Below are 27,800 nucleotides of genomic sequence, written 5' to 3'. Positions count from 1 at the left end.
TTAGATGTGGTACCACGAGCCCCAGGTAGACCCAAGTATCAATGCATAGACCAGCATAAACAGCAGGTACACACGGTAGATGAGGGTGTCCAAAATAAGGCCCATGCGCAGCCATTCCTCAGCAATCTCCTGCTGCTCGAAGTAGTTCTCCACCAGCTTCCGCATGGCTTGCAGGTCACTGGAAATGGTTCTCAGTAGACTCGTCAGGTGTGGCCCAAGGTGGTTGTAGTCACCAATATGCAGGTTTACTGACTTCTCTAAGAATCAAACAAGATAAAACAAAACCATTTTTTGTTAGGTCAGAAGTGACAGGAATTTAGAAACAAAGCCTGCTAAGATATGTTTGTGATTGTCTTTCCAGTAATTTGACCATCTTATTTGTGGTAAATTAAAGGCCCTTAGCCTTGTATGATTTTTGTAATAAACCTGGTATTTTGCAGACAGATTAAATGATTGAGCATTTAGGCGGTCATTCCTACCTTGTCTTTCCCGCTGGGCTGGCGGGCGACCGCCAAAAGGCCGCCCGCCTGCCCAGCGGGAAAGCAACGAGGAAGCCGGCTCCGAATGGAGCCGGCGGAGTTGCTGGTGTGCGACGGGTGCAGTTGCACCCGTCGCGGTTTTCAGTGTCTGCCAAGCAGACACTGAAAATCAATGTGGGGCCCTGTTAGGGGGCCCCTGCAGTGCCCATGCCAGTGGCATGGGCACTGCAGGGGCCCCCAGGGGCCCCACGACACCCGTTCCCGCCAGCCAGGTTCTGGCGGTGAAAACCGCCAGAACCAGGCTGGCGGGAAGGGGGTCGGAATCCCCTTGGCGGCGCTGCTTGCAGCGCCACCGTGGAGGATTCACAGGGGCAGCGGGAAGCCGGCGGGAAACCGCCGGCTTCCCTTTTCTGACCGCGGCTTTACCGCCACGGTCAGAATAGCCCCAGAAGCACCGCCAGCCTGTTGGCGGTGCTTCCTCCGCCCCTACCCTGGCGGTCTCGGACCGCCAGGGTAGGAATGACCCCCTTAGTCTTTCTGGAAGAATATCTCAAGGTGTCATGTCAGAAGATAGCTAACTTGACTCCGGGGTTGCCATTTTTTGTATGCTTTTGTTTATGCTTTATTACAAGCATAGTGCAAGAACATTCTAAGATAATTTGTTAGGCTATAGTAAAAAAAAGCAACTCCTTCCCTCCACTGTGTATGAACTATGAGAGACTTATCAACATGTATGAAACATGAGCAGACTTCAAAGTCAAGCCCCTTTGTCAATTCACCACGTTCAAAACACATAGCACATAAGCAAATTTGCTACCCTCCTCTCACTCGGACATAACCAACTGTAGACTCCCTCAAGAGTGAGTAAAGCGCTCACATAGTTAAATTTGTCTGCGAACCTTGAGGGATGATTCTGGTGCTTTGATTCATCAATATGTGGATAATGTACACGTGTCTAAAAATTCTTCCTTCGATGACATAATTACTCTGAAAAAACTGTCCGCACTTGGGGTGGAATCTCCAGGTGCCGAGATTCCACTTTGAGTGCGGAGTGGATTCCTGGCACTCATGGTGGAGATTCTGCACCAAGTGCAGAGGTTCAGCCCCTAAGTGGGGATATTATGCCCCAAGTATAGATGTAAAGATACAACTCGCAACTTACATTTGTGAATACCAAAAGTCGTAAACTTAGAATTTTTGGTCTAAGTTTACCTTTGTGAATTGGGCCCTAAGTTTCCAGTCATCCTGAACCTTGGTCAGCATCCTCTATGAATTCATCACACATGGCTGTAGAATCCTGCGATCAGTTCAACAAGATCAAAAACATACCTCAAAACAACAGTAGCTTCAGTGCCTTCTCAATCAGCTCTAACAAGTCTTTTGCATATTAGACCAGTAAAGAAACAAAATCACTCCAGGTAGTTACTTTAGCCGTTAAACATTCATAACTCACATTTACATTAGTACACTTTTCTCAGCTAAGTAAGAATGGTTCTTGGATAAGGTACAACAAGATTTTAGTAGCCTAGTGATCTGTTCAAAGTGGTACCAAGAATGCACGAATATCTCAAATTACTATCAACCTCCTAAAAAAAGAGGCTCGTAAAATATATTCTGCAGTCTCCCTACTCATATAAATCACTAACCAACAACCCCAAAAATGTAATTTTTAACTGACCATCAGGCTATCTTAGAAGTGGATGCCAGACAAAAAGCATCCTCCTAATCCTAAACATTCTCTGAAAAACCTCTTCTCCTCACCAAACTCAGCTGAACAGAATAACACCTTTGAAGCTAGAGAAATGCTGAAATGGAGGTGGCGGACAGACATTAAGGCACACATCAACCCGGACCCTGAAAATCCTGATTCTACCAATGCCACAGACTGAAAACAACATAATCACAGTGAGGGATGACTTGCCAAAAACAGCTGAGTTTGGCACCATTAACTTGCTCACATCATTAATCCTCTCCGCTGCCTTTGACTCAGTATATCACAACATCCTTCAGCTCCATCACAGACAAGTGGCCAAAGTCAAAGTGCACATACTCAAATGTTTTGTGGCCTCGGCTCGGCTATCGTCTGCTAATGTAGTCTCCTGGGTCATTCTTGCATACAACAGTGCCTTGCGGCATGGTTTGTGATCTTGCGGGTCCTGCGATCTCTCTCTCTGCAGTTGCAGAGTGGGAGTTTCCATTACCTTGTATCACACTTTCGAAGGTGAATGAGTTGTTCAGTGTCCAGGTATCACAATGATCTATTTTTTTGTAGCACACCAGCTTGGCCAAGTAGTGCAGGACCATAGTTCTGGCCCATTGGGGGACAGCTGGGCACTTAGATGAGCCTTGATGAAGAATGTTCATGACGAAGACCGTCTCTAGGAGCCCGATGACCAGCAGCGTGAGGCACAGAGAGAAATATATCCCTAAAAGAAGAAAGGTAAGGAAAAAACAATTACCTGATTATATTGAAAATGGGAACTTTAGAATGGCCACAGAGGCTCAGCTTGTGGGGCCCCAAAGCTTACACATCTCATCCAACAACCTCCACTCACCATCTGGATTGGATCATATTGCCCATCTGTAGCAAAAGACTCCACCAATTCCACTTACAGAACATACATCAATAATATGACAATAGTTCCAAGATGGCATTGGCAGCATTTAAGGTAAAACACATCTAACGTGTGATGTGGGAGTGAGGAATGCTGCATGGAAGTGTATAAGGAAAGTTGTAGGGAAAAATATGTAAGGAGAGCAATTGGACTCCAATCAATCAATCAATCAAGTATTTGTAGAGCGCACTACCACCTGTGAGGGTCTCAAGACGCTGGGGGGAGGGGAGGGCTGGCTGCTGCTACTGCTCGAATAGCCAGGTTTTGAGCCGCTTCCTGAAGGTCAGCAGGTCTTCGGTCTGACGTAGGGGCAGAGGAAGGGAGTTCCAGGTCTTGGCGGCGAGGTGGGAGAAGGATCTGCCTCTGGTTGTCGCTCTTCAGATGCGGGGGACGGTGGTGAGGGCAAGGTCGGCTGAGCGGAGTTGGCGGGCGGGGTGTAGAAGGTGAGTCGTTTGTTGAGGTAGGCTGGACCGGTGTTGTGGAGCGCCTTGTGTGCGTGGGTAAGGAGCTTGAAGGTTTTCCTTTTGTTGACGGGGAACCAGTGTAGGTCTCTCAGAAGGGGAGTGATGTGGCTGTGACGGTGGGCATCGAGGATCAGGCGTGCGGAGGCGTTTTGTATGCGTTGCAGTCGTTTGAGGAGTTTGGCCGGGGCTCCTGCGCAGAGGGTGTTTCCGTAGTCAAGTCTGCTGCTGATGAGGGCTTGGGTGACTGTTTTTCTTGTATCTGCGGGGATCCATCTTTAGATCTTGCGAAGCATGCGGAGGGTGTTGAAGCAGGATGAGGAGACGGCGCCGACTTGCTTGGACATGGAGAGTGTTGAGTCGAGGATGACGCCCAGGTTGAACACCTCCATCTTGTCTGAGTTCAACTTCAGTCTGCTGTTTCTCATCCATTCTGCGACAGCCTTCATTCCTTCGTGGAGGTTGGATTTGGCGGTGAGGGGGTCCTTGGTGAGAGAAAGGATTATTTGGGTGTCGTCGGCGTAGGAGATGATGTTGAGGTTGTGTAGCCGGGCGTCGTGGGCGAGAGGGGCAATGTAGATGTTGACACTAGACATGGGGAAAGGGTATGGAACGACTGAAACTAAACTATAGTGTACAAGTGACTTGTTTGTATGTCACCAGCGATGGCAGAATGTGTGAGATTCTAAGGCCATTATTAGAACCTTGGTGCTAATTCCATTTCAGGAGCAAGCTCTCAGTTCACGCAGTATTTGCCCAGGTACTAATGGCACATGGGCTATTTGCCCTTGCACAAAATGCTTAGCTTGAGTTATTCGCTACAAATATTTGGAAGGTAAAACCTTGAAAGAATCTTGTGTGGAAATAGCTTAAAAGTGGGATTCTTGCATACACCAGCATACAAATCAGCTTAGGCGTGAGACCATTGGTATGTGTAGGGAGAGATTCTCCATGGAAGTATGTGCACCAGTGATGTAAGGAATGAGTTGGACTTTACTTTGGTGATTAAGGTCACTCATATAAGTAGGGCTACTCTATTGGGATGTATTAAATCAATGAAGTGAGAACAACTGAGATGCCCTTGGCTTGTGTCAGCCATATAGGTTCAAGCAAGACTCTTCCTCAGTCTAAATGGTTAATGATGTGAAGAAGAATGACACCCTCTTGATGCTTCAGACACAGGATAGGAGTGAGTTTCCCACCACTCATTCAGAAGTATGCAGTAATAAGACAGCTGCCAGCACTTGGCAGTCTTCCCTTCCACCCATGTCTCACATCTCAGCCTCGAGTGCTGAGGGTGGTAGTTTTGCGGACAAAGAAGCAGATCACAACACCTTCAGGATAGCAGTTAGACTGACCTAATGCAAGCGAGAATGATGTCAGAGACGGCCCCTGTACATAAACTATTTCTACCAGTTTCTTTCGTGTTTGGGTCTACCAGGTAAACCATGGCAGTCCTCAGCAGAAAACATACCCAGCTGTCCTACAGTGTATCATGGAAATTGTTTAGTTTTTTGCAAAGCTACACAAAGGCTTTGAAAGTCCCTCTTCATAAAACAAATAGTGCAGAAAAGCTTCCTAGGAGATGGTGGACCTGAGGTCACTGATTTCTCCCTTGAAGTGACTAATCCTATGAACAAGGGACCCACTTTGAAGGAAGAATGCCTCCAGCAACATTCTTTAAATTTGGTGTGCAGCCCGGAGCTGGGGGTGGCCTAGTCGGTGCTGCTGCTGCACCAGCCGTAGAGCAGCCAGACCACCAAACATAAAATGACTCCCTCAGTGTAAAAGTCTTGGTCGTGATTGGCTGCATATATTGTTCAGACCTGGGATCCCTTAGGACTTGACCAGAACAGTTGGTTTTGGGCTCATATAGAATGGGTAGAGTTGCCAAAGAAACCCATTTTGTTCCCAGGTCTGGATAAATCAATTTTTATGCCTGAAAGAGCACCAGCCCCATTGGGACTCCTAGTTAGCTTGGGAAAAGAAAAATCTTATTATAGCATTGATCAGTTATGAACACAACAAAGGGAGGAAATACTGGTAGCTAATTGATAAAGTTCCTCTAGGGAGCTGAAGTTTCACCTGATGGACATACGACTCTTGAAGAAGCCCATGCCCCCACCATCCCATCACAATTCAGGCACTTGAGGCCGACTTAAGAGTTACTGAATGCTCATACCAATCAGCGGAGTCCCACTGGCCGTTGCAGGGAGCAGATCGTTTAGGATCAGCAGGAAGACGGTGTAACCTAGCAGGAGCGTCATCTTGAAGGAAGCACGGTCCACAGTGTGGGGAGGCAAGTTAAAGCTCAGAACATCGATCAGCATCAGGAAGGCACTGGGGATCAGCAGGTTCACCACGTAGACACTAGGCCGGCGCTTCAGGATGATCTAGGGTGACAGACATTCATACACATTACATGCAGAACTGAGACCCAGGAGTCAACAACATGTGGATTATGGAGAGAAGGGCACATCACTATAACCACAAGGCAAGTAAAGGTCCACACTCAAATACCTTTAGCTCGGCAGCAACAATGCATGAGCAAAAACACCAGAGAAGCCCAAACTTCAAACATATCCAGGTCAGAGGGCATGAAGGTCTATCCTTTCAATTATATCTTGGTTAAAAGTATTCACTGATGTCTGTGTGATGATACGGTGGCATGAAGGACTGTGCATTTAATGACATAGATACTTGGGATGGATCAGTGGGCCATAGTGTTATTGTCCTAGGGGCTTCAGGATGTTTCTAGGGCTGGATTGAAATAGCCCTTGGAAGAGATCCTTCTTTAGCCCATGCAGAGTCTGTAGCCTACAACACCTCGGCATCCCCTGGCATTGTGGTTATTGGTGGGAAACAAGGCTTTACCTACTACCAAACAAAGTTGAAACTGGCATGCCAATTGTGCTTTACATGCTACGGGAACTGTGGACAGTGTTGTGGCAAAGGAGTTTTACTTACTGAGAAGCAAAGAGGATACTGGCCTGGCAAGGGTGCTTTAGCTGTTAAGAACCACTGTCCATAGTACTACTGTAATGTCTGTAATGCATACTGCATGAGCTGGGGGCATATGTGGTATGGCAGCTGGGCTGTACACCCCGGGGAAACTAGGAATAAAGAAATGGCAACAAAGCTTTGCATCTTGGGCAGTGCTTTACACGTGGGGGCACTGTAGTTACAGGCGTGTAAATGGTGCTTTACATGTGGGGGTGATGTAATTACAGAGATGGCAATGGTGTTTTACCTATGGGCCAATGTAGTTACAGGCATGGCAGCGGTGTTTTACCTGCGGGGCAATGTAGATACAGGCATGGCAATCGTGTTTTACCTGCAGGACAACGTAGTTACAGGCATGGCAGTGGTGTTTCACCTGAAGGACAATGTAGATACAGGCATGGCAATGGTGTTTCACCTGACGGACAATGTAGATACAGGCATGGCAATTGTGTTTCACCTGAAGGACAATGTAGTTACAGGCATGACAATGGTGTTTTACCTGCGGGGCAATGTAGATACAGGCATGGCAATGGTGTTTTACCTGCGGGGCAACGCAGATACAGGCATGGCAATGGTGTTTCACCTGAAGGACAATGTAGTTACAGGCATGACAATGGTGTTTTACCTGAAGGACAATGTAGTTACAGGCATGACAATGGTGTTTTACCTGCGGGGCAATGTAGATACAGGCATGGCAATGGTGTTTTACCTGCGGGGCAATGCAGATACAGGCATGGCAATGGTGTTTCACCTGACGGACAATGTAGTTCACGCATAGGAATGGTGTTTTACATGCGGGGGAACTGTAGTTACAGGCATGGCAATGGTGTTTTACCTGTGGGGCAATGTAGATACAGGCATGGCAATGGTGTTTCACCTGACGGACAATGTAATTCACGCATAGGAATGTTGTTTTACGTGCGGCGGAACTGTAGTTACAGAGATGGCAATGGTGTTCTACCTGACAAACAACGTAGTTACAGGCATGGCAATGGTGTTTTACCTGCGGGGCAATGTAGATACAGGCATGGCAATCGTGTTTTACCTGCAGGACAATGTAGTTACAGGCATGGCAGTGGTGTTTCACCTGAAGGACAATGTAGATACAGGCATGGCAATGGTGTTTCACCTGAAGGACAATGTAGTTACAGGCATGACAATGGTGTTTTACCTGCGGGGCAATGTAGATACAGGCATGGCAATGGTGTTTTACCTGCGGGGCAATGTAGATACAGGCATGGCAATGGTGTTTCACCTGACGGACAATGTAGTTCACGCATAGGAATGGTGTTTTACATGTGGGGGAACTGTAGTTACAGGCATGGCAATGGTGTTTTACCTGCGGGGCAATGTAGATACAGGCATGGCAATGGTGTTTCACCTGACGGACAATGTAGTTCACGCATAGGAATGGTGTTTTACATGTGGGGGAACTGTAGTTACAGGCATGGCAATGGTGTTTTACCTGCGGGGCAATGTAGATACAGGAATGGCAATGGTGTTTCACCTGACGGACAATGTAATTCACGCATAGGAATGTTGTTTTACGTGCGGCGGAACTGTAGTTACAGGCATGGCAATGGTGTTCTACCTGACAAACAACGTAGTTACAGGCATGGCAATGGTCTTTTCCGTGCGGGGGAATTGTAGTTGCAGGCATGGCAATGGTGTTTTACCTGCAGGAAAATGTAGTTACAGGCATGGTGATGGTGTTCTACCTGTTGGACAATTTAGTTACAGACACTGCAATGGTGTTTTACCTGCAGGGCAATGTAGATACAGGCATGGCAATGGTGTTTTCACCTGACGGGCAATGTAGCTACAGGCATGACAGTGGTGTTTTACATGCGGGGCAATGTAGTTACAGGCACAGCAATGGTGTTTTACCTGCAGGGCAATGTAGTAACAGGCATGGCAATGGTGTTTTACATGTGGGGCAGTGTAGTTACCAGCAAGGCATGGCAATGGTGTTTTACACTCTTGGGGCCAATATTGAAACTTGCTTGATAATATCCATTACATACTGTACAATGTGGACATTAGAACTGCAACAATATCTGTGATATAATGGTTAACTCTACTGTCTGCGGCTTGAGCCTGTGCACTGTGACCGGAAAGCAATGTGTAACTGGCACCAGGATTAGTGCCCAAGCTAGCCCTCGCTTGTACCCATTCTGACGGTGCTTTTTCAGCACAGAATGTTTGTTATGTGCATTATGTCATCATAGTCAATGTAATTTTAAGAGATGTTATTTTTCCCTGGATAAAAATGTTAATACCTGTATTTCCACAGGAGTACAATGTATCAGGAAGGCATTGCTACTCATTTGGCACAAATGTGTGCCTTCCATGCATTCAGTATTCTATTAGACATGCAGGTTTTATACATTATATGTTGCCTGAGAGAAGTGGTTATTCTTATTTCATTCCAGGTGAGCTACTGGAACAACTAGGAACCTCTTGAAAGGGATATGTTGTAGAGTCTTTGAGACAGATTTAAAATTGGGTGGTCATCACGCAGGTTCATACAAAGCCATTTAAATGTTTGGTGTGCATTTATCATTCATGATGATTACTTACACCAACTTTTTAAAAGTTTTTACTTTCAAAAAACAAACTCACTTAGCAGGAGCTTGTTTTTGGAAAAGTAATGACTAATGCCCAGAACACCATGGGAGTGATCCCCATGGTGTGGGCATCATATTTTCATTTTTCTGTCCCCCACTGCGAGAAAATTCAAGACAGTGGTGGTCAGTAAAAGAAGCCATCTGACCGGCAACTTCACGTAGGGCAGACGGTTGGATGGCTTACCTCCAGCAGTCTGCACTCCCTCAAGCCCTTGGATGAAGGTTTACACTGAAGGAGTAAATTTCACTCCATCAGCATAAAACTGGTGGTCAGCGCAACCCAAAATTGAGTGGGTGGACAGGGACTTTGGCAGACAGGGTACATCTTCATGGTTGTTACGGAGTACCCTAGCCGACAAACTCTAAATCATGGTCTTTGAGTCCCTGCCTTTAATTAAGGTCCCTTTGTGAACCTCTGGTCTTTGCGAGTCCTTGTCACAGATCTTCTTTCAAGAAAGCCTGTAGTGCTTGTAACCAGGTGAGGTATATGCAGTGAGTGAGTTTATGCTTAAAGTGTGCACCAAGGAGGTGCTGATTGAGAGGTTGAGTGATTAGTTTGACAAATTATGTGCTGACGAGTTTTTATCAATTCTAGACATCTATTACTTGGCTTGATAGAAAAAAGTGATTTGGAAGGGGAGTACAACTGTGGCTATTGAGCAGTTTTCAGCACTGTAAATATTTTGTAAGGTCTTTAAGTTGGGTGGCAAGAAATTCCAGAGTTAGCAACCAGCTGCAGAGATTGCCTTCCTTCTTTAGAAGCCTAGGTGCCCTCAAAATGACCCTATTTGTTTTTTGAGGCTTTTAGCTTTGGTTTGACACCTATGTCAAGCACTCCCATCCCACCATTTGCAATGTGACAATGTAGTGGTAGTCAAAAGCAGCTAACTAAATAAATACATAAACATGTCTAAATAAATACATAAACATGTTTTACTGTTTCAAGAGTTGAACATGGTTGAGGAAAGAAAGCACACAAAGATTTTTTTTGTCTATTTAGTGTGTGGTGGTCTGTGTGCGCTGCATTATGAGATAGAACTCAGATCTTGTTTGAGTAGGTGGAAGGTGGTAGAGAAATGGGAGTCCAAGGCTATATCTTAGAGTCACAAAGTAAATAAAGGAATCAGATGTCCCCACTGATTAGGAGGTATACGTGTAATTTGTTGGCAATGATTGGATTGACAATACGCTGTTGTTCTGTGAGGCCAAGGATTTCTGAGGATCACTGCCCACAGAGGATCTCAATTTGTGTCCAAATCATTTATCACAAATTTGATCAAAGGGAGCTTTTTTTATACATTCTTCATGATAACAAGAATGGAAGGATGGGGCATGGTTACCATGGTAACATGGATGGAAGGAAGCTGTGAGTAGTACTTGGAGAGGGAGGGCTATATGGCTTGTTCCTCCACTTTCCGACGAGTCATACATTCTTGTATTTAAATTCATGGCAGCCCCTTATATCCCCTATGCAAACCTCTCTGGAATTACTCCAAATGGCAGACAAGACAAGGGCTGCATTAGACCATACCTGGGTTTTATAGACATGCACCCTGGCTGAAGTGGTGCAGTGCATAGAAAAACAATGTACTGAAATGTGGCACTGAGTGATAGCCAGAGGATGACACTTTTGCAAACATTTTACCTATCACCTTTTGTAGTTTCAAAGGGACGCCTCTGCTGCCAAAGGCCAGCATGAAATGGAACGAGCTCTCCTATAAGCACTAGTTGTCCTGGTTAGGATATGACACAACCATTTAGAGGCACAATGGATGAGAGGCCCAGAGCGGGTCAACTTTAGAGAACCACTTACATTGAATGTAATCTTTTCAGGTACGTTGTCACTGAACCCGCTCTCAATTTTTACCAGCTCCCACTCGCCTTGGGAGGTCAGTGTCTCCCTGCAGAAGGTTTCAGTGTTGTCGACTGATGGGAGCAGGCCCAGCTTGATGTGATGAACTGCAGGAGAGACAGGAAGTAATGATTTTCTCAGTGTGTTGGATTGCAAAATAATGATCGACTGGGGTGCTTCCTGGGTAATTACCAGTGTCTTAGATGAATTCAAGCATTCCATCCATCACTTTTTTGTTCACTTTAATGTGATAACTTAGAGGAGGCCTTTGCAAGATGTTCACCTTGTGCAACACTCAGACACTTTGAACACTGCCTGCAACACTCAGTTCAAGTGTCAGCCTTTAAACCACTGATCTAAGTTTGCCGATCCATGGGTTACATAAGGTCCTCATCTGCAAATTTTGTGTGCTTTGGATACATCTAATACCACCTATGTGCCAAATGTGGCAAATGCATCTTCCGAACATTCATTCTGAAGCACGTACCTGCACCTGTTGCCCTGATCTTTGCTTCCTGTATACAATTTATGCCCAGGCCTGCAGGTCTTGCAAGCACATGATGCACTGACTAGTACTGCTTGTTTATAACTTATCCCCTGGCCTGCAGGTCTTACATGCACTGAAGGCCCTGATCTTCTGCGCATGTAACCTCCCGGAACCCTGGCCTGGAGTTCTTGCATGCACTGCCTGCATACACCTTATGCCCTGGGCTGGAGTTCTTGCATGCACTTAATGGGCCGATCTTCAGCACCTATAGCCACCCGAAGCCCAAGCCAATAGTTCTTGCATGCACCAGATGCCCTGATCTTCAGCACCTGTAGCAACCGAAGCATTGCCTGTAGTTCTTGCATGCACCCGACACCCTGATCTTCAGCAACTGTAGCCACCCAAAGCACGGCCTGTAGTTCTTGCATGCACCCGACACCCTGATCTTCAGCACCTGTAGCCACCCAAAGTCCTGGCCTGCAGTTATTACATGCAGCTGATGCCCTGATCTTCAGCACCTGTAGCCCTGACATGCAGTTCTTGCATGCACCCAATGCCCTGATCTTCAGCACCTGTAGATACCCGAAGCACAGGCCTGTAACTCTTGCATGCACCCAATGTCTGCTCCTCAGCACCTGTACCCACCTGAAACCCTGTCCTGTAGTTCTAGCATGCACTCAATGCTTTGCTCCTCAGCACCTGTAGCCACCTGAAACCTTGGCCTATAGTTCTTGCCTACACAAGACGCCCTGGCCTGCAGTTATTGCATGCACCTGATTCTCTGATCGCCAGCACCTGGAGGCACCCAAGCCTTGTTTTGTGGTTCTTGCACGCACCCAATGCCCTGATCTCCATGATCTGTAGCCACCTGAAGCCCTGGCTCGTAGTCCTTGCCTGCACCGGCGTGCTGATCTTCAGCATCTGCAGCCCTGGCATGTAGTTCGTGCCTTCACAAAATTACCTGATCTTCGGCACCTGTCGCCACCCAATCCCTGGACTGGAGTTCTTGCCTGCAACCGATGCCCTGATCTTCAGCCCCTGTAGCCTCCTGAAGTCCTGGCCTGTAGCTCTTGCATGCATCGAATGAACTGATCTTCAGAACATTTAGCCACCCGAAGCCCTGGTCTGTATTTCTTGCATGCACCCGATACCATGATCTGCAGCACATGTAGCCACCAGAAACCCTGGCCTGTAGTTGTTGATTCCACCCGATGGCCTGATCTTCAGCGCCTGTAGCTACCTGAAGTCCTGGCCTGTAGTTCTTGCATGGACTGAATGCCCTGATCTTCAGCACTGTAAGCCACCCAAATTCCTGGCCTGGAGGTCTTGCCTGCACCCAACGCCCTGATCTTCAGCACCTGTAGCCACCCGAAGCCCTGACCTGTAGTTCTTGCATGCACCCCATGCCCTGATCTTCAGCACCTGTAGCCACCCGAAGCCCTGACCTGTAGTTCCTGCATGCGCCCGATGCCCTGATCTGCAGCACCTGTAGCCACCAGAAACCCTGTAGTTCTTACATGCACCCGATGCCCTGATCTGCAGCACATGTAGCCACAAGAAACCCTGGCCTGTAGTTGTTGACTCCACCCTATGGCCTGATCTTCAGCACCTGAAGTCCTGGCCTGTAGTTCTTGCATGGACTGAATGCCCTGATCTTCAGCATCGTAAGCCACCCAAATTACTGGCCTGGAGGTCTTGCTTGCACCCGACGCCCTGATCTTCAGCAGCTGTAGCTCCCCGAAGCCCTGACCTGTAGTTCTTGCATGCACCTAATGCCAAGATCTTCAGCACCTGTAGCCACCTGAAACCCTGGCTTGTAGTTCTTGCATGCAACCAGTGACCAGCAGCCCCTGCAAGCAAAATAAAGCTCATATGAACTCCTTGCATGCACTTAAATCTCAGAACTGTTGCCCATTCCAGGAATCTATCGGGATTTTAAAATGAACACATGCCTCCCAGTTGCAATGAAGATACAATTTACGGTCCCATGCTCAGTGCATTTCGAAGCTCACTGCCGCTGGTGACATCCACCAACAATGACACAGGAGTCAGTAGTAGCACTACATATGTCTGTTTATGGTGATCTGAGGGCAGGAACCTGACCACTGAGGAGGAACACAACTTCTCACAAGAGATAGGTGACAGTGCTGACAATGACCCTCATGGGCCCAAGACTAGCTCTCCAAGTAGTGACTGATGGTATTTCTGTTGTGTGATATTGTGCCAATTACATCCCTCTGCACCCAGATTCCAGCACATAAGTGTCCAGATTAATATGGATGATGCATATTATCCCCTGATGGAGAGTCAGAGGGCTGCTTGTGCAAAGCAGCCCACAAGCACCTCCCCTCAGCTGCAGGGGCTCCAGAGGGTCTGCTTTGGTGTTGGAAGGATTTTCTGTAGACAAAGCGGATCAATGGAGCCCATACTTTAGTTCTCCGGATGCGTTGTGACATCCCAATTGGTGTAAGAGATGAATTAAACTTCCAAATGTGATAAGTAATACTTGTGGTGTCTTCTCATGTATGCACAAGGTCCCTGATCTGCAAACCTGAAATGCAGCTCCTGCTTGTGTCTGCACCGTGATCTGCAGCCTGATCTCCAGTCCTGTAATGTAGTCCCTAAAACCACCTGCCTGCCACCTTGTGTGCTCCGCCCACCTTTCGGAGGACCTGGAGGCAGCCTGTGTTGTCAATGCCGAGCAGAGCATGTTTGTTGTGCTACAGTATTTGTATAGCACGTTACTGTCCTGTCACACTCTGTGGACTTGCTTGGCGGTTGCAGACCTGGGTGTGTATGTGGGTTTGGGAGGGTGTCTGGATGAACTGTGTCTTATATAGAAGAGTTTGTGAGGTGTGTCAGGTTCTGAATGGTGCTCTGAACTTGCTGCCACAGAGATGATGCTGGTTAGTATGGTGGTATCTAGAAAAGTGTAATCTGGATGGTCCCATGCTTGAGATGCTGGTGGGGTCTGATGTACTTGTCTGTGTTTGCTTGTCAGGTCGGTACAACAGATGGATGTGATGTTTTGTCATCATGGTGGGAAGAGTAAACAAGGATCATGAGGTTCCCAAGTATGCTCCCAGCATGACTCTGCAAGCAAAATGCTGCAGATAATCCTAATGGAGTTGTTGCGCATGTGTGCTTGTAGGTATAAACTCATACATTAGTTATGGTACAGGGAACACTTATACAGATCAGTTCTTACACAGGAAGGAGAAAATCTCTGAGCCTTTCTGAGCCACCATTTCATTCCCATGGCTGTTGCTGTGTTGAATGGGATGCCATCTCTGGCTCGGCCCCTGGTATGGGCTATACAAAACAAAGTATAACGGGAACCTAACAATTAATTTGTCTGGATTCAGTTACATAACAAAGAACCTAGCCTTTCTGGAGAGGTCCTTTGTGTTTTTAAGGCACATTCCACAAAACTCATGTCTCTGAACATAACAATGAGGGGATAAGGACCTTGAATAAAGGAAGAAGGCCTGTCCTCCTTACATCCCTGGTTGAGCACCATATACCTGCATCCTCAGTTCATCTGAGCTTCTTCCACAACATCTCAATGACCTCTATCTCCACCTTGGTCAAACTCCTACTTCCTTCTTGCTGAGTTATTTTGATGCACAGCATCGCTCAAAGTTCACACAGATGCAGTTTGTCCTGGAATCCAGGTCTGTATGTCCATCCCACAGTGCTGCTTGTGTAAAGAACTTGTAATTGCCATGTAAATGGATATAGGTGTAGAAAGCACAGATATATAATGTTGTGGTACACCCAGTGTACTTCAGTTCCAGAGCAGGAGCACCTCACGTACCTGAGTCTAGGAAGGATCCAAAGGTTAGGGAGCAGTTCTGGATGTCGAATGGGAAGCGGAAAATGCTGAGGTTGCAGGAGCTGACCACACGCAGGGGTTTCCGGTACTGCACCTTCCCGCTGTGTTCCACAAACAAATAAGGGAGCTGAGGGGATTTGTCCTCATCCACACTAACAAAGACAAAAGGAAGATAGGTCAGACCCTCCACAAGACCCACCATAGCACTAGATGTCACCAAGTGGTGACTCTATAGGACTGAACATGGGAAGGAGGATTGGGTGGGAAAATGGATAAAGGCTTGCACTGGGGTTTTTAAAGATGCTGATGGGTTAGGAAAAAAGGTCTTTGCATGCCTGTGAAGATGTGCTATTTTGCCCCGCTTGAACCTTCTCTGGCTTGTCCACTGTGTTCACAGTGAATGTCAGAGTCCCTGACTTCAATGAGAGTTCTCTTGACTTTTACTAGCAGAGCTTCAGGCTACTCTGGTTAGAAGATGCAGCTTAAAGTGTACCCTCGCCGATAGTGGTGAATGACAACACACACCAGGTTACGGAGGGACTGACGGATGGTCCCAAATGATTCAAGGTTTCATACACTGGCCATTGTACCTGTAAACCAGGAGGGATTGGAGCCTCCTAACCTCCCTTTAAAAGCTGTCTGAAGCCCCCCATAACTTGCATCCTTTCTTCCTTCCCTTGTTTGCACAGTGTGCTGCATTTTTGTTGTGAAGGGGTACACTATCTTTGCCACCCTCCTATCTATCTTACTCTTTTTCATTTTTCTGTTATTGGCCATTTGCATTTTGTACACCTTTCTCTTTTTTTTACCAAAATACTCTGTGTTTTTTGTGGGAAAATAAACTGAAAACAAAAACGTTTTGATCAGTATTTACTTTGTCAATATTTTTGTTTTAAATATTGTTTTACAATGATATAACTGGAAACTCATGCGTCTTGAATATCTTTATAGCTTTTAGGGTTTGGATTTTTTAAGGCAGAGAGTTGAATTGCGCATTACTGTCCATCTTTCACATGCTGAGAGCTTTGAGGGACATTTTTTGATGCCCTTGAAAGTTCATGCATCGTAAGAGAGTGTTGGAAGTGGATATGTTTGAGTGTCTAAGAACTTGAGCCCTCATTAGGACCTTGGCGGTCTATACCACCTACCGCTGTGGCGACGGCCACCAAAAGACCGTAGCCGCGGCTACCAGCCGTCCGCCTTATCATGACCACAGCCGGATTTACGCCAGATGGATGGCGGAAATTAGGCTGTGGCCATGCCGGCGGATGGCGGTAAGGTGGCACTGCTGCCATCAGCAGCGCCACACCACTAGACCGCCACCATAATTATGAGAATAATACGGCCTGGCGGTGTTCTGCTGGCGGATGCTGCTGCTGGCAGCAGCGCCTCGTCCCCTACCGGAGGACCCCCTGGATCCAGGTAAGTGGGTGCTCCGACAGGGGACAGGGGTGGAGGGGTGTATATATCTGTGTGTGTGTGTATGCGGGTGTGTGTTGCGTGTTGTATGTGTGTGCATGTTTGGGGGTGCGTGCATGTATGTTGAGTTGAGTGAATGCGTGTCTGCGTGTATGTATGTAAGTGTGTGTGGATGTGTGTGTGAATGGATGTATGCATACATGGATGAATGTTGGAATGGGTGTGTGTACGCATGTGTGAAGGGAGGGGTGTGTGTGAAGGGGGCGTCTGGAGAGGAAAGGGGGTTGTGGGGGGGAAATCTGGGGAGATGGAGAGGGGGCGGGGAAGACCTCTATCAGTGACAGGGAAGGGATTCCCTGTCACTCATAGTGCCTACTGCCACGGTTTTCATGGCGGTAAGGATGCTATGGACACCATTGCGGTAGGTGGGGTATTAATCCAGCAGGCGGGCAAGTGACGGCCGCCGGGCTGGAGATTGAAGTCTCCAGCCCGGCGGTCATTACCGCCGTGGCAGTCGGTGTGGTACATTGGCTGTTTGGCTTGTTTGGCTTCAGCCAAACCGCTAATGTCTTAATATGAAGGAAAGTACCGCCAGCCTGTTGGCAGTACTTTCCTCCATATTAACGCCGACTGCTGGGGTCATAATGACCCCCTTTGTGCTTAGAGGCTGAAGCATCACTTTAAATATTCATTTGATGTTACTCACAACTGGAGGACAAAGACATCAGGTGTCCACATTTGCTCCACAGGAACTGATATATTCTGCACATTTCCACAGTCTTTGGGGTCCCACCAAGCAAACTCATTGAACCACACCTACAAAGGAGACATTCAAACAAGGTCAAGAACTGCCTAAAGACCATTGGAAAAGTTGGTCATGACTTGACAGTAAACCGTTTCAGATTAGGGAGGTTAAGTCCCAAGGCTCCAAATAGAAATTGACTAGTATGGGCACCTCAAAATGCACTGAAAACCAACTGTCAGTGCAATGTAATTTCAGTATTCTGGAGTGTCTTGTTGTTTTACAGTCCCCACACCAAACACCATATTTAATAAGCTGTTGCAAGCCAATAAACACATCTGCAATAGAAATTGCATCCCAAACAGCACAGCACAGAGGATCCCAGACTAAGTGCCTGATTTAGAATTCGGCGGATGTGTTAATAATTCACAAACTTGACCGATACCCAATCTGCCGTATTAGAAGAGCCATTGGATATAATGCACTTGTAGTACAGCAGACGGGAGATCAGTCACGTTTGTAATGGAGTAACCCTTTTTCCCAAATCTAAATCAGGCCCAAATTCACTGAAATCAGCCACTAAAAATAAAGGCTGTGTTTATTATGCAAACATAGGGCCTGTTTCACAAAGATAAACTTAGACATCTGTATAAGTGCACTACTGTTTGCTATTCACAAAGGGATTTACGAGTAGTATCTTTCTGAATGGTGTCTGGCACCTCAGACATCTGTATAGGTGTACTACTGTTTGCTATTCACAAAGGGATTTATGAGTAGTATCTTTCTGAATGGTGTCTGGCACCTCAGACATCTGTATAGGTGTACTACTGTTTGCTATTCACAAAGGGATTTATGAGTAGTATCTTTCTGAATGGTGTCATCCGCCTCAGACATCTGTATAAGTGCACTACTGTTTGCCGTTCACAAGGGGATTTACGAGAAGTATCTTTCTGAATGGTGTCTGCCGCCTCAGACATCTGTATAAGTGCACTACTGTTTGCCATTCACAAAGGGATTTACTAGTAGTATCTTTCTGAATGGTGTCTTCCGTCAAAGACATCTGTGTAAGTGCACTACTGCTTGCAATTCACAAAGGGATTTACGAGTTTTCTGAATGGTGTCTGCCACCTCAGACATCTGTATAAGTGTACTACTGTTTGCTATTCACAAAGGGATTTACGAGTAGCATCTTTCTGAACAGTGTCTTCCGCCTTAGACATCTGTATAAGTGTACTACTGTTTGCCATTCACAAAGGGATTTACGAGTAGTAGTTTTCTGAATGGTGTCTGCCACCTCAGACATCTATATAAGTGTACTACTGTTTACTATTCAGAAAGAGATATACGAGTAATATCTTTCTGAAGGGTGTCTGCCGCCTCAGGCATCTGTATAAGTGTACTACTGTTTGCCATTCACAAAGGGATTTACGAGTAGTATCTTTCAGAATGGTGTCTGGCACCTCAGACATCTGTATAGGTGTACTACTGTTTGCTATTCACAAAGGGATTTACGAGTAGTATCTTTCTGAACAGTGACTTCCGCCTCAGACCTCTGTATAAGTGTACTACTGTTTGCCATTCACAAAGGGATTTACGAGTAGTAGTTTTCTGAATGGTGTCTGCCACCTCAGATGTATAAGTGCACTACTGTTTGCTATTCACAAAGAGATTTACGAGTAATATCTTTCTGAACAGTGACTTCCGCCACAGACCTCTGTATAAGTGCACTATTGTTTGCTATTCACAAAGGGATTGACGAGTAATATCTTTCTGAACAGTGACTTCCGCCTCAGACCTCTGTATAAGTGTACTACTGTTTGCTATTCACAAAGGGATTTACGAGTAGTATCTTTCTGAATGGTGTCTGCCGCCTCAGACATCTGTTTAAGTGCACTACTGTTTGCCATTCACAAAGGGATTTACTATTAGTATCTTTCTGAATGGTGTCTTCCGTCTCAGACATCCGTATAAGTGCACTACTGTTTGCTATTCACAAAGGGATTTACGAGTAGTCATTTTCTGAATGGTGTCTGCCACCTCAGACTTCTGTATAAGTGCACTACTGTTTGCTATTCACAAAGGGATTTACGAGTAATATCTTTCTGAACAGTGACTTCCGCCTCAGACCTCTGTATAAGTGTACTACTGTTTGCTATTCACAAAGGGATTTACGAGTAGTATCTTTCTGAATGGTGTCTACCGCCTCGGGGAAGTGGGCACACTGCTTGCTCCCCCAAGATTTTGCAAAGTGGCCCGTTGCTGCATTGTCGCATTGGAAATTTAAAGGCTAGTCGCATTAAGTATGTGCAACGTACAACCACTTTTTGCAGCCAGTCCCTTAGTACTCCTAGCCAACTGTGTGTTTCCACCGAAAGGTGTGAAAACAATGCCCGGAGGATCGTACAGAACATACAATACTCCAGGATGTCGAATAATGTGTAGTATGGTTTGTTTTAAAAATAGTTTATGAAAAGACATCAGGATCTTTGCGAACATTGCAAGGGACAGGAAAACTGGGTGGCTGAACGATGAAAAAGTCACCCAGTTTGGCCAAGTGGTTGGGGTGACACTGGGGCCCGCGTCATTGCTAATGTGATCATTACCAGGAGGAATCTTAGAAATTCTCCACAATCTGACCACTAGGTAAGGAGCAGATGGGACAGCGCAACCATAGTTTACTCCTCCCATCCTGCGGATTACATTTGAGTGCATAATCTGAATAGGAAGGTCAGTGCTGGAAACCCACTCAATGAAGCAAAATTAAAACTGAGAGAGGTCATGAGTGAAAAGATGGTCCATGTTGGCAGAGCCTATGAAAAAAAAATCAGAGTGTGGATTGCACATGCTGGAGTTCCTATAAAAGAAGGTCTATCAGTGTCCACTGGATGATTATTATAAGAAAGTAGACATCAGAGTAACGAAAGTCTATAAAAGAATGATATTTTGTTCTGGAATGTCCATAGAGAAGTCCAGTGTCAGTGCTGAGGACCACAGATCAACATTCAACATCCAACAATTGCTCTTACTTACCATCCGTAGCCACAGGAAGGTGGTCAGCAGCTGGTTCTTTTCATTCTTGAGGGAAAGAAATTGAGATAAAATTCAAGCAGAGGCAACAATCCACTGTGTGAAACTAAGAAGGGGTGACAAGAGCAAAGCAGAAGAATGAGGAAACCAACAGGGGGATTAGCAAAGCATCAGGAAGGGTCAAGGTAATGTTTGCTTGGGATGGTGGGAATGAGGGCATTACAGGACCAGCTCTACCCTTAACCAACAAAGCCACAACCATGAAGATATAACTAATAAAAACAATAAGTGTGGGGTGGAAAAATGAACCAAATATCACAACAGATGCAATATAAGAGAACATTTCAGACCATTGCAATAAATATGAATACGTACATTAATATTGCGTCAAATACATGCATAGAAATATTAGACTACATCCCATGATTAACATGTTTCTTAAAACAGTTAGAAAATCTAGCAATAATTATAATACTAATAACTCCAATGATAAATAATAATAAAGGAAAACGTACATATGAAACACAATAAAATTATCTAACATAAAACCAGCATTTCTACTTTTTTGCTCATCTTTTCTCTTATATCACAAATTGTCTTATAGATTATCTTTAAGACAATTGTTATCATTATGATTCTTCTCTTCTGATATGTCCCTCTGGATGCTGCGTTTTTTGATGATTTTACATATAATAACATCTCATCAATTATATTGTTTTGAATTGTGCATTTTTCTATATTTCGTAAAACATGTTACTTCAAACCAATGTATGTGTGAATAAAATGTCTCTGACAATATTAAAAGAGAACAGAATGGAGGGAAACAGACTATCGCGGCCATGAAAGGAAGAAGAGTCACATGAAGTGGGTTTGGAGGACAAGCTTACCAAATAAAAGAATATACAAATTTCTGAAAAAAGGTTTGAAGGAAGCGAGGCTAGGGGAGGGATAGTAGACAGTGAGTAGGAGTCCCCCTCTACAAAGGAAAAATAGTAGCAAAAAATATGGAAATAAAATCATTTTTGCTGTGGTCAGTGGGTTCTTCTATATTGTTTTGTGATTTGGATATCTTTAATTCATATAAAGGTATCTGAGTTAATTGTGCCTTGATTTAGTGGTCTTGGCGTTATCGTTCTTCGTTTTCAAATGGATCCAGATGGCGAGGTGGAGATCATTACTTGTGGTGTTTGCCAAGAGATTAAGGGAGGGCTCCTGCTGGAGAAGGAATCAGTAGAAACTGTAAAAGTGAAAAGAGCCTATAGTAGAGGAAAAGGCTAGATATTTCAGCAGAGACATGGAAAGCATGAGTGGCTGTCACAAAAGCAAGTCCATATAGGAAAGGTTGGCAAAGGGATGGAAGGATGCCACATATTTTGCAGGGAAGGGTAACATGTATTGCCCTTGCATGAAAGGAAAATACATCTCCTCTGGGTGATGTTAAGGCAGTAGGGAAAAGGTTAGCTACCAGTGGTGATTAAAGAGCATGACAGCATTTTATGTTTATATATGTTGTATTTCTATAGTGTAAAGCTCACCAAAAGGCAGCAAAGCACTAGACAGGGTCACAGGCAAGCACAAAGTCAATAAACGGTAGAAGAAGAAGTTGGGTTGTAGATGATTAAAGTATTGTGATGTAGTGTCCTTCAAAAAGGAGTCTTCCATTCTTTCATAAATTGGGGAAGTGCTTGGGCAGTCCTGTTGGATACAGGGATGCTGTTCCAAATCCCAGAATCATGGATGGAAAAGGCCCATTGCATAGTTATTTTTTTTTACCGTTCTTAGTTTGCAGTCTGATGGAGTCCTGGTTGTTGGCGTGCTGAAAACCACCAGAGATGGTGATCTTGTCTACAGTATAAGCAGGGTGCTGGTTGTGATGGCTTTGTAAATGATGCAGCTGGTTTTGAAGATGGTGAGGACCAGCAAGGAGAGACAATGAAGTTCCATCAGGATGCGGTGTTGGGATCATATTTCTTTAGTTCCTGCATGAGCCGTAGTGCTGCCTGGTGGATGCACTTAGGGTACCAGTGTAGAGTCTGGGAGGTCATGGAGAAGGGCGTTACCACCATCCAAGAAAAGCAAAACTCTTAAATGGGCCTTTGTTCAATGAGGGCCATTCACTCTGAAAGATATCCCTAGAGAGTAACCTGAGTTACAATTTCTGGGTTAGAGCTTGCAACTTTGCAGATACTGCAAAGCTGCAATCCAACCTGCTGAGTTATCTCCCTAGTCAAAGAAGGGCCATGCGGAGAGACCAGCTTAAGAAGACTGATGACTAGCACACCAATAATCTTTGTAACAGTTAAGGAATTAGATGGTGGGACGACCCAACATTTGACTTGACCTACAAATCATGGGTAGGGACAAGAAAATCAATAACACTCCAACATTTTCAGATCACCTTCTAAAACTATCTGCAATAACCTTGCTATATTGTGTACTTATTTAGTGCTTTGGAGTGTTGCAGTGCCTCTATGATTTGTCAGTGGCATGCTTGCACACTTCAAATGCTCTGCTGATGTACAAATGTTTAGGGTTCCTGGTGCAACAAAGGTGGCAGACCTGTGGCAAACAGGTTGCTGTTGTGTATGACTCTTAAGGATGGAAAGTCAGGTCACTGAAGAAGACACATAGGGCCAGCGTGCCCTGCCCCTTGGGTGCAGTACCACTATTTCCCAAATCTAAGGAGATCACACAATACCTGCACCTTTCACTCTCGATAAAGCGCAAAGGGACTGGCATTTATACCCTTGAGGATAGTCCACGAATCTGGTATGTCGCACCGGAGGATGCCTAGCTTGCCTGGCATAACATATCCCTATTAGAATCCCAGATGCCTCTCTTTTGATGCAATACTCTGCCAGCAAATGCCCCTCTGAGGATCTAAATGTTCCATCTCTAGGGGAGGACTGGAATGGACAGACTAATACATACAACCCTTAATGACCATGCTCTCTGTGCGGATTTGTGGGTCGAGTACTTACCACTCCCAGGATGGCATAGAGGGTGATGGAAATGTTGACCACCATGGGCTGGTTCAAGTCTTTCACCGGGCGGAAAGCCTTCTTGCCAAACACATGTTTGAAGGACTCCAGGAAGTGCTCCGTCTCCCCCCCATTGCAGGTCACTTGGGAAGTCACGGTGTAGTCTGTGGACCAAAAAAAGACATTAGAGTTCAGATGGCCAGACCTGCTGGTGAGGGCAACCAACAGAGCACCCACAAGCCAAATATACACTGACCCTCTTTTACCAATGGATTCAAGTGGAATCAAGAAGCAGTTCAAGGGGACTTGAAGGTGCATAGAGGTTGGTTAGAAGAAGGGAATGAAAAGGAGGACCAACAAAAAACTTATCAGCGGCCAAAATGGTTGCAAAGAGAAAGATACATTATTGAAATGGCAAGGTAAAAATAAGTTAGAGGCAAATGGAGGATGACAGCTCAAAGGAAAGAAGGTAAAATGAAAATAATGAAAGAAGGAAGAAAAAAGGAAGCATGAAAGAAAGATGGTACAAAAGAACATGAGAAAAAAAAGGAAAACATGTCAAATAAGAAAAAGTGAATTAAGTAGGGAGAGAAGAAAGCATGAAGGGTGGAAAGGAAAAGGAACAAAAAATAAATCAAAAAGAAAAAGGAAGGAGAGAAAGATGGATAGCAAAAAACTGTAATGAAATAAAGAAAAAATGTGAGATGAAAGAATGGGTGACTGCAGGAAAGAAGAGAAAAAAATAAAGAATGTCAGGAATACAAAAAAAAATAAGAAAAGAAGTTGTGAAGGAATGACAGGTGCATGATAAGTGTAAAGGGATAGAAAGCTGGAAAAAAGACAGATGGAATGAAGAAAGAATAGACAGAAGGAAAGAAACTTGGAAAGAAAGAATGAACTACACATAAAGAGAAAAGAAAGATGCTAGAAAGCAGGAAGGAAAGAACCATTCAAGGAAAAAGAGAAGATGGAAAGGATGAAGGAGAGGAATGGGCCAATACTGGTAAATTTGTAGTTTTGGGGCAAATTCAAAATCATGCAATAATATTCATCATTTTGCACCGTTTTCTGCAAACGTTCCCCAGTGGTACAGTTGCCATGGCACTTCATAGGAAGGGTTGGGGTTGCTCACTTTACTGGTGCGTTAATTTACTTGTAGGGGTCAAAGAGGGCGTATTTTATTTTTCTGCCTTCTTCCTTGATAAAGCTATAATGCCATGGACCTGGACTGTAGGGAGGGGCTCGGCGTCTTATGGTCAGTACCATAAAATGTAGGGTTGCAAATTTTGAACCATAGTATCGACCACTGAAATATCAAGACTGAGCTCTTATTGAGGTCAGGGTGATGGAGGTCCATCGTAAATAATCTTATGTGACAGTGATTAACTTGCTTTTAATGTGATGCGTTTGTATAAAGTAGACTATATCTCCAATTGTTTATGTATCACGTAAATGTTATTTTATTTATTCATTCTAATCGAAACATTTTTAATCGATATTTGAATATTTTTCATTTTGTATATTATGCAGCTACGGTTCTTTCCCCTAACTGTTCATGTGTCAGCGACTGTAATAGGTTGATATGTTATGCTTTAGCACTTTGTGACTGAAATATGTGCTTTGCATATTTGTTATTTAACGATTGCGTTTACTGAGTTGTTTTTACTCGAAATAAACAGAACTCCTGGATAATTAGCTCATTAGGTGCTTTGAAGTATTGGTTGATTACAAATGGCAGAAGGCATTGACCATAAGTTGTGTTTTTGAACCTCCCTGATACAACCTAGGTCGGTTTGCAAACTCTGACTGGATTTGAAAAAAGTTGTTGCGCAGTTTGCAACCATGTTACGAATCCAGTGTCTGTATGTCTGGCCCGTTACATCAGAGGGTTTGCACACACTAAAATCCTTCATACATTTGGCCCTTGTTCCACAATTTTTCACTATCACTATTTAGAAAAATTTCGGGGGCAAGTTGGGTCCATAGGCTGGAGGCCTGAAGCCCTTCAGACCATTTGGTGAAAGCTGAGCATTATCTCAAATTCAACAGTTTCGTGGAGACTTTAGCAACATCGCGGGGGGGAGTATATGAAGTGTGGCAGTGGAGGGGTATAGGAAGTGTGGCAGAGGAGGGGGTATAGGAAGTGTGGCAGTGGAGGGGTATAGGAAGTGTGGCAGTGGAGGGGGTATAGGAAGTGTGGCAGTGCAGGTGGAATAGGAATTGTGGCAGTGGAGGGGTATAGGAAGTGTGGCAGTGTAGGGGGTATAGGAAGAGTGGCAGTAGAGGGGGTATGGGAAGTGTGGCAGTGGAGGGGGTATAGGAAGTGTGGCAGTGCAGGTGGAATAGGAATTGTGGCAGTGGAGGGGTATAGGAAGTGTGGCAGTGTAGGGGGTATAGGAAGAGTGGCAGTAGAGGGGGTATGGAAAGTGTGGCAGTGGAGGGGGTATAGGAAGTGTGGCAGTGCAGGTGGAATAGGAATTGTGGCAGTGGAGGGGTATAGGAAGTGTGGCAGTGTAGGGGGTATAGGAAGAGTGGCAGTAGAGGGGGTATGGGAAGTGTGGCAGTGGAGGGGGTATAGGAAGTGTGGCAGTGCAGGCGGTATAGGAAGTGTGGCATTGGAGGGGTATAGGAAGTGTGGCAGTGTAGGGGGGATAGGAATAGTGGCAGTGGAGGGGGTAGAGGATGTGTGGCAGTGGAGGGGGTATAGGAAGTGTGGCAGTGGAGGTGGTATAGGACGTGTGGCAGTGGAGAGGGTATAGGACGTGTACCAGAGGAGGGGGAGGTGGAGGTGGTATAGGAAGTGTGGCAGTGGAGGGGGTATGGGAAGTGTGGCAGTGGAGGGGGTATAGGAAGTGTGGCAGTGTAGGGGGTATAGGAAGTGTGGCAGTGGAGGGGGTATAGGAAGTGTGGCAGAGGAGGGGATATGGGAAGTGTGGCAGTGGAGAGGGTATAGGAAGTGTGGCATTGGAGGGGTATAGGAAGTGTGGCAGTGGAGGGGGTATAGGATGTGTGGCAGTGCAGGCGGTATAGGAAGTGTGGCAGTGGAGGGGGTATAGGAAGTGTGGCAGTGGAGGGGGTATAGGAAGTGTGACAGTGGAGGGGGTATAGGAAGTGTGGCAGTGGAGGGGGTATAGGAAGTGTGGCAGTGCAGGCTGTATATAGGAAGTGTGGCAGTGGAGGGGGTATAGGAAGTGTGGCAGTGCAGGCGGTATAGGAAGTCTGGCAATGGAGGGGGTAGAGGAAGTGTGGCATTGGAGGGGGTAGAGGAAGTGTGGCAGTGCAGGCGGTATAGGAAGTCTGGCAATGGAGGGGGTAGAGGAAGTGTGGCAGTGGAGGGGGTATAGGAAGTGTGGCAGTGGAGGGGGTATAAGAAGTGTGGCAGTGCGGGCGATATAGGAAGTGTGGCAGTGGAGGGGGTATAGGAAGTGTGGCAGTGGAGGGGGTATAGGAAGTGTGGCAGTGCAGGCGGTATAGGAAGTGTGGCAGTGGAGGGGGTATAGGAAGTGTGGCAGTGGAGGGGGTATAGGAAGTGTGGCAGTGGAGGGGGTATAAGAAGTGTGGCAGTGCAGGCTGTATATAGGAAGTGTGGCAGTGGAGGGGGTATAGGAAGTGTGGCAGTGGAGGGGAGTGTGGCAGTGGAGGGGGTATAGGAAGTGTGGCAGTGGAGGGGGTATAGGAAGTGTGGCAGTGGAGGGGGTATAGGAAGTGTGGCAGTGCAGGCTGTATATAGGAAGTGTGGCAGTGGAGGGGGTATAGGAAGTGTGGCAGTGGGGGGGTATAGGAAGTGTGGCTGGGGTGGCAGTGGAGAAGGAGGCCTTACCTTGCAGGAAGACGCTGAAAACCAGCACCAGGGAGGCACAAGCTGCCGAGCAACCTCTGTGCGCCCTGCATCTCTCCATGGCCGTGCAGAGGCCGCCCCTCTTATAGCAAAGGCTGGGTCTCCAGGCAAACTGGCACAAACTGGCACTCTCTGAGGTGTGCCTGGCAGTGGACTCAAGCAGACGTCTCCCCTCTCCTTTCAGAAGCAGGGTCACTGACGCCCTCTGAGGTGTGTCTGGGCAGTGGTCCTCCTGCCTGGCTGTTCAGGTAGACTGGCCACTCTGTGCTGTCCCTGGGCAGTGGGACCCCTTAGAGGCCTCCCTCTCCTTTCAAAGACTGGGTTCTCCAAGTAGGCTGGCACAGACTGGCGCTCTCTGTGCTGTCCCTGGGCAGTGGGACCCCTTAGAGGCCTCCCTCTCCTTTCAAAGACTGGGTTCTCCACGTAGGCTGGCA

General features: G+C 46.0%; 1 protein-coding gene across 1 annotated transcript; it reads right to left on the bottom strand.

Moving 5' to 3' along the window:
• Positions 1 to 27,427, bottom strand: LOC138265061 (5-hydroxytryptamine receptor 3A-like). The gene is made up of 9 exons (XM_069212609.1): positions 27,349 to 27,427; positions 23,529 to 23,692; positions 20,551 to 20,595; positions 17,485 to 17,594; positions 15,342 to 15,511; positions 10,999 to 11,144; positions 5,738 to 5,948; positions 2,681 to 2,905; positions 1 to 257 (listed from the first exon to the last, which is right to left on the bottom strand). The coding sequence occupies exons 1-9, from the start codon at positions 27,425 to 27,427 to the stop codon at positions 1 to 3; spliced, it is 1,407 nt and encodes a 468-aa protein (XP_069068710.1).
• Between the last annotated feature and the right edge of the window lie 373 nt (positions 27,428 to 27,800).

Source organism: Pleurodeles waltl, chromosome 11, assembly GCF_031143425.1.
Source record: "Pleurodeles waltl isolate 20211129_DDA chromosome 11, aPleWal1.hap1.20221129, whole genome shotgun sequence".
Lineage (NCBI taxonomy): Eukaryota > Metazoa > Chordata > Amphibia > Caudata > Salamandridae > Pleurodeles > Pleurodeles waltl.
Note: the sequence above shows the minus strand (reverse complement) of the source record. Positions and strands in the feature narration are given on the sequence as shown.